Raw genomic sequence first — 6,441 nt, forward strand, 5'->3', positions numbered from 1 at the left:
TTTTTTTTTTTTTTTTTTTTAATTTTCATATATTTATATATACCTCACAGTGGCCACCAGGACAGGCCTCCAGCCCCAGACCTGGTTTGGCCCCACAGCACAGCCCCTGCCCTATAGTCGGTGCCCCACCGCTGTGCCCCATAGCGCAGCCCCTGCCCCACAGCACAGACCCTGCCCCTGTGCTGCCGTGTCCCAGGCTGGGCCGGGACCACCAAGCCGGCTCTGGCAAAGCACATTCCATCCCAACTCAGGGATCTGACGCTGGCGGTACCCAAGGCAGAACATTGGCGGTACCTGAGCCAGGATGCTGGTGACACCCGAGTCAGGACACTGGTGGTATCCAAGCCCAGATGCTGGTGTTACCAGAGCCAGGACACTGGCGTTACCCGAGCCCAGAGGCTGGTGGTACCCAAGCCAGGATGCTGGTGACACCCGAGTCAGGACATTGGTGGTACCCAAGCCCAGACGCTGGCGTTACCTGAGCCCAGAGGCTGGCCGTACCCAAGCCAGGATGCTGGCGGCACCCGAGCCAGGACACTGGTGGTACCCGAGCCCAGAGGCTGGCGGTACCCGAGCCAGGATGCTGGTGGCACCTGAGCCCAGACGCTGGCGGCGCAGGCTGCCTGGCCGTGCCAGCGGGGCCAAGACCAGCCTGCCCACTCCTGTGCTCCCTGACCACAAAGGGACGAGACCGAGCCATTAACATTTATTCGCAGAACAAAGGTACTGTGATTAGTCCTGCATCGCCCACAGGTTTCCATGGCAACAGAAACTGGACGGGGACATTTCGTGCCAGGCTGCGAAGCCCCRGAAAACAGCCCGGCCATCAGGAGCAGCTCCAGCCCCCGGCCGGGACGATCCCGCTCCCTCCCGCAGCCAAGGGCTGCGCCAGCCCCAAACCGGCTACCAGATATTCACCCCCCCCTCCCCGGTCCTGACCCCGGCGAGCTGCTGCGGCTGACGGACGGGCTCGGCCACAAACCACCGTTTGGCGACTGCCAAGGGCTCGGTCGGGCAGGCGTCGCTCCAGAAACGCGCGTTTCCCGCGGTGCCAGGCCCCGGCCAGCCCTGCAGCTGTGGACGCCGGGCCGCGGCATGGATACCTGCCCTTCCCCAACACTGTTATTTGCCCCTCCGTGAGGAACTCCGCAGCCAGTGCTGCTCACGCCACCCCAGAGACCTGCATAAACAAACAGGCCTCGAAACAAACATATATCTTTTTTTAAGTCAAGTTTACTGTAGCAAAGAACAAAGCAATTAATTATAGAACTGGAAACAAAGTTAGAAAATGAGGAAGAAAAAATAACCCATCAATAGCTGATCAATACCCGAAGCCTGGCCTCCTCCTTGGGGATGAGGACCGGCGTCTCCTCCAGGTCCCCGCAGGCGCGGTCGCTCCCCCACTCCGTCTTGCAGTAATACTCCTACTTTATCAAGGTAATTGTAGACTGCAAATTGGTCTCCTAAGTAGATTCTGTCCGTTACTGTTCTCGCTTCCCACTACTTAATTCAATGATACAACACATACCTCTCTTCCTCCTACAATTTAATCTAATGATAAAAACCATATCCCAGTCATAGTGAAAATAAACCATTGCTAAGTTTGTTTTTTACAGGTAAACAGTCTGATTTCAGTGGCCTTCGGCTTCATCCCCTTCAGCAGGGGCTTCCCGCCCACCCCTCCACCAGACAAATTTCACACTTCTTTTGTGCTTTTTCACTGCATTGACCCCTGTGGTTTGTTATTAGTCTTTATAAAAATCATGAATTTATAAAATGATTTTTGTATGCTCTTTCATTAGTACTTGAGTTACTGGATTGCCTCCAGCTTTGCAGCACCCGAACCAACACAAAAACAAGACCAAGGCGAGAGTCAGGTGCAGGTGACCTGTGGGTGCTCCCTTCCCCGCAGCCGGCTCAGATTCGGGGACCAGCACAGCCTCCGGTGCAGCCCTGAGACAGACAGCTGCCGGCATGGCTGCAGCTTCCCACAGCGCGCACACAGCCCTGTGCGTGTGCACACATGTGTGTGTGCATGTACATGTGTGTGTGCATGTGTGCGTATGTGTGTGTATGTGTGTGCACATGTGCATGTATGCGTGTGTGCATGTATGTGCGTGTGCATGTGTGCACATGTGCTGCCACCCTGCCCCTCCACGAAGGACCCAGGCCCGGTGCCCTGACAGCGAGGGGGCAGAGCTGGCGCCAGCCCCGTGTGCTGCCAGGTGAACCACAGTGCCACCTCCCAGCTCTGCAGCACACAGGTGCACCCTGCGCTGGAGCCTGGGGCCAGAGGACAGCGAGGGCCACCCGGGGCTGGCACCCAGCCCTGGAGCACCGTCGGGGCCGGGGAACGCCAGCCCCCAGGAGGGAGAGCCCGGCCAGACCCRCCATCGGGCAGGAGCAGGCTGGCTATGGCTGAGGCGCTCGGCTGCTCGGGTTTCTGCGGTCCAGCTGGCTACGGTGGAGGTGCTCGGCTGTTCAGGTTTCTGCAGTCAGACCCACGCACCAGTCACCAGCACACACAACCGCTGCACCTAGCAGACACCGGCTGCAGCCTTGGGCTCAGATTCTCAAATCCAAGCCACCAGAACGGGAAAAAAATACAGCTGCAGCCTATCGCCACGCTACAGCCAAGGTACAGAGGCGCCTCCTCAGAGCAGCACGCTCTCGCTGCGCTGTAGGGCAGGCAGCCTTCCTCCAGAGCCCTCTGCCATCCACTCAAGACGCAGGACCCAGGACAACAGAGCTCTGTGCGCGTTTCAGACTTCCAGTGTGAGAACAGCCCTGCTCGAGTGCTGCGCTCCCAGGACGCGCTGCACAGACCAATTCCCCTGCACTTCTGTGCAAGTGCCTGGGAAAAGCCTGAAAGTATCACTGTTAGCRAGCGATCCTGAGATGCTGCAAGAAATGCCCCATCTTGCAGAAAAAGTCAAAGGAGGTAGGCTATAACAGCCAAAATGGTTATTCTTTTCCTTTTGTTCCCCACTCCCTGGAGTGCCTGTGGTGGAGCGCGTGCCACGACATTAAGGGTAGCAAAGAGGACCCAGGCCTCCTCCGATGGAGTCAACTGGGACCGAATGGAGAGGGGCTGAGGCAACGTGCTCCTGCGATGGGGGCACAACCGGGGCAGTGCATGCCCCAGCCCATTCTCCCCCCAGAATATTTTGGTGATAAGAGATAAACAGGGTCATAGCGAAGTGTAAAGAGATGCACTTGAGAAATTCTGCCAATACTAAGTATAGTTTAAATGCCATTAAAGTAGGGGAGGGAAGAGGATATGAGTGTATTAATAGTCTCAACATTTAAATCTTTGGTCCAGCGACAGCTCCTAGGATGCTGGCTTGCAGGAGGGCTGCCAGAGGCCAAGGGCATTGTGCTACTAGCACTCAGTGCCAGGCAGTGGATGCCTGGAGTGAAATTAAGAGCCCAGAGCAAGTGCAAGGACAAGATTCCTTCTGGGGAAAAAAAAAAAAAGAGAGAGAGAGAGAGAGAGAGAGAGAGAGAGAGAGGTGGCCTTTGCTCTCTGCATTACTTCTTGGGATTTGGTCAGGCCTGAAAAGGTACCCACAAAGTCCTGACATTTATTTTCAGCGCTTAAGTCTAAAATAGAAAGCAGAGGATTTAAACAACAAAATAGGAAAATCTAAAACTCTAAAAAAGGGAAGAACAAGGGCACTGAATCAAAGAGGCTGTAGGCACACACAGGCCAGCCCTGAGAGACCAGCGTGCACATACAACTGCAAGGCACAGACAGGGCAGGAATTAAGGGAAGATCTGGGCTGGGCCCAGCGCCTGCAGTGGCAGCACAGCCGAGACAACCTTCTACCTGGGCCAGACAGAGGCAGACGGAGGCATCAGCACGCCCACAGAGTCAAGAGCGAGCCAGGCAGTTCCCTGGACATTGCTCCTTCCACTGGATACAACCCCAGCAAGTGAACAGCAGAAAAATCAGTCCCGTATCCCCCAGAGCAGGTGTTGTGGCAGTAACCTAGGAGCAGGCAGATTCACATAGAGGCGAACTCAAAAGGACACCAGCTTTTATTTACAACACTCCTCAAGTGAACAGACAACAGAGAGAAAAAAAAAAAAAGGAACAATAATAGCTCAATGACTCAACAAAGGAAAGGTAACAGCAACCACAACCCCCCCCTGCACCATGCACACATCGCAAGCCCACTCCTTTGTGCTGGGCAAGGCCCTGGCAGCCCCCTCGCTCCCTGCGAGCTCTTGGAGCACATGCAGGCAGGCGGCTGCTCCTCCAGCTCCCCCACAGTCTTCTAGGGCCGCAAAGCCGCCCCACAGCTGGCACCAGCTCCTCCATTCACAAGGGTGGGAGGATGGTACCGTCGCCCTCCCTTGCTCAGAGATGATCATGCAGAAACCACCTGAGCCTTGCCAGGAATGAGGGTCCCAAGAAAGCCAACCCCGAGATGAGTTAGACTGAATGGGCACAGCCTCCACGCAGTGACGTTTCTGCCAGTTGCGGAGGCCAGGTCTCTTTAAAGGGATCATCCCTTCCTGTCCTCCTCCTACTCCAAATGTTGTTCCAGGGGAGCAAGAAGAGGGTACGTTTGGAAGATGGTGTTAGTACTAAAACAGCAAGATGTTGCTCAGGCAAGGGTGCAAAAAAGCTTCTTTTCACAGACTCAGCACTAACCAACTCATTGCTGCTATCTCTCGTGGAGCTGCCAGAGCACCCAGGCCAAGGGGGGGGGGAGCCAAAAACAGCCCAGTGCTCCACCTCTGAGCATCTCTCAGATGCTTGGGGCTGGGGCCAGTGCTGACACCCCATCTCTCTCCATCTGCAGGGAGAGAGGAGCAGCTCCATCTCCAGCACCACACGGATCTGGCCCAATCTAAGCACAAGAAAAATCTGGCCTCTGATATGGACCCAAGAGCTTTGGCAGCACTGACTAGTCCCAAGCATTAGCAGCCCAGGTACCAATTAAGTCCTCCCAGAAGGGAGCAAGGAACAGGCACAGTGTCACCTGCCCAGCAGTCAGCTGCAAGAAGGGTTGCTGTAATACCTGCTGTTGGACTGGGGCTGCCTGTCTGTCCCGAGGCACAAAGAAGGAACCCACTCTCCTTCCTTCTCACCTTAGCCCACTCCAGCCACTATGGATCCTTGGTACACAGAAGGGAGCAGAAAACTAGTGCTGTCTCTACCGGCAGACACAGCTGCTCTGCTTTGCCCCGCCATGCACCAGGCCCCAGCAAGCCTAAGCACTCAACTCACCGGGGACAGAGATGGAAGGAGAGCAAGTGATTTGTGAGCCTGGCATGAAGTAGGGAAGGACAGCTTGAGGCCAGAGAAAGCTATGGGTGAGGGACAGGAATCCATTACAACAGGCTCTGGGCATCCTCAGTGAGCCTCTATGCATCTTTGAATTTAGGCAGCTTCAGAGCCAGCCCCAAAGCTGACCAGCTCTCCCACGGGCAGAGTACAGACCAGAGGAGGAAAAATCAACACAAAAAAAATCTCAAATTAAATCTGCTTGAGGACCTTAGGAGACCAGCCAAATCCGCAGGGACAACCTGCCTTAGGACTTCTTGGCGTCCTGTGTGTTCCTCCTCTTCAGATCCCCCAAGTCGACGGGTTTAAACGCTGCAGGGAAGACAAGGAGACACTTTGGCGGCAGAGGCCTGCACCGCGGGGGGCCCCCCAATACCCCAGCCCCGGGGGAGGCTCCCCACTGCCCCCTTCCAGCCAGGACATGGGGAGGGGAAAGGAGCTGGGGGGGGCGCCCCTCACGCCCACACTCACCTTTAAGGCTGGGGTTCGGCATCTTCTCCACGTACTCCTCAACCAGGCCGCGCTCCGAGCCCATCTGGCTGCGCAGGTCGCGCTCCACGCACTGCCATGCTGCGGGGACACGGGTGAGGGGGGGCGGCTCGCCTCAGGATGCCGCCTGGGCCGCGGGGCTGGGCCGCAGCCGGCGGGGGGCCCGGGGGGGCCCCCCGCCGGCTGCGGCCCAGCCCCGCGGCCTTTACCCCCCCCACCCCGCTCACCCTCGTAWATGAAGCGCACGTTCTCCTCGTGGGCCGGCGTGAAGATCTCGCTGCCGGTGCCGGGGGAGCGCGGGCCGCCGCTCCGCTTGCCGTTGTAGACCACGCGGGACACGGGGGAGCTGCAAGCGAAGCGCAGGGCTGAGCCGGCAGGCTCCCCGGGGGGGGAGGACCCGGGGGACCCGGGGCTGGGCTCACCTGGCCATGATGGCGTCGTCCGTGAGGCGGCGGCGCGGCGCGGCTGCAAGGGAGAAGAGAGAGCGGCGAGGCCGGGGCTAGGCCGCGGGCCGCCCCCCGCCTGTCGCCATGGCAACGCGCGCCCCTCACCTGGGCCCCGGCTCCCGCCTCCGCTCGCCGCCAGGCCGCGACGGAAGCGCCGCCACGCGCAGGCGCCGCCACGCCCCCACGCCGGGCCCCTGGCCACGCCCCCCG

At 58.2% G+C, this 6,441-nt stretch overlaps 1 protein-coding gene across 1 annotated transcript; it reads right to left on the reverse strand.

Annotated features, from left to right (window-relative positions):
* Positions 1-4,023: 4,023 nt before the first annotated feature.
* MCRIP1 (MAPK regulated corepressor interacting protein 1) lies at positions 4,024-6,387 on the reverse strand. The gene is made up of 5 exons (XM_026084150.1): positions 6,337-6,387; positions 6,208-6,250; positions 6,013-6,131; positions 5,768-5,866; positions 4,024-5,608 (listed from the first exon to the last, which is right to left on the reverse strand). The coding sequence occupies exons 2-5, from the start codon at positions 6,213-6,215 to the stop codon at positions 5,544-5,546; spliced, it is 291 nt and encodes a 96-aa protein (XP_025939935.1). The 5' UTR covers positions 6,216-6,250; positions 6,337-6,387; the 3' UTR covers positions 4,024-5,543.
* Positions 6,388-6,441: the final 54 nt, after the last annotated feature.

Source organism: Apteryx rowi, unplaced genomic scaffold, assembly GCF_003343035.1.
Source record: "Apteryx rowi isolate R43461 unplaced genomic scaffold, aptRow1 scaffold_626, whole genome shotgun sequence".
In the NCBI taxonomy this organism is placed as follows: domain Eukaryota; kingdom Metazoa; phylum Chordata; class Aves; order Apterygiformes; family Apterygidae; genus Apteryx; species Apteryx rowi.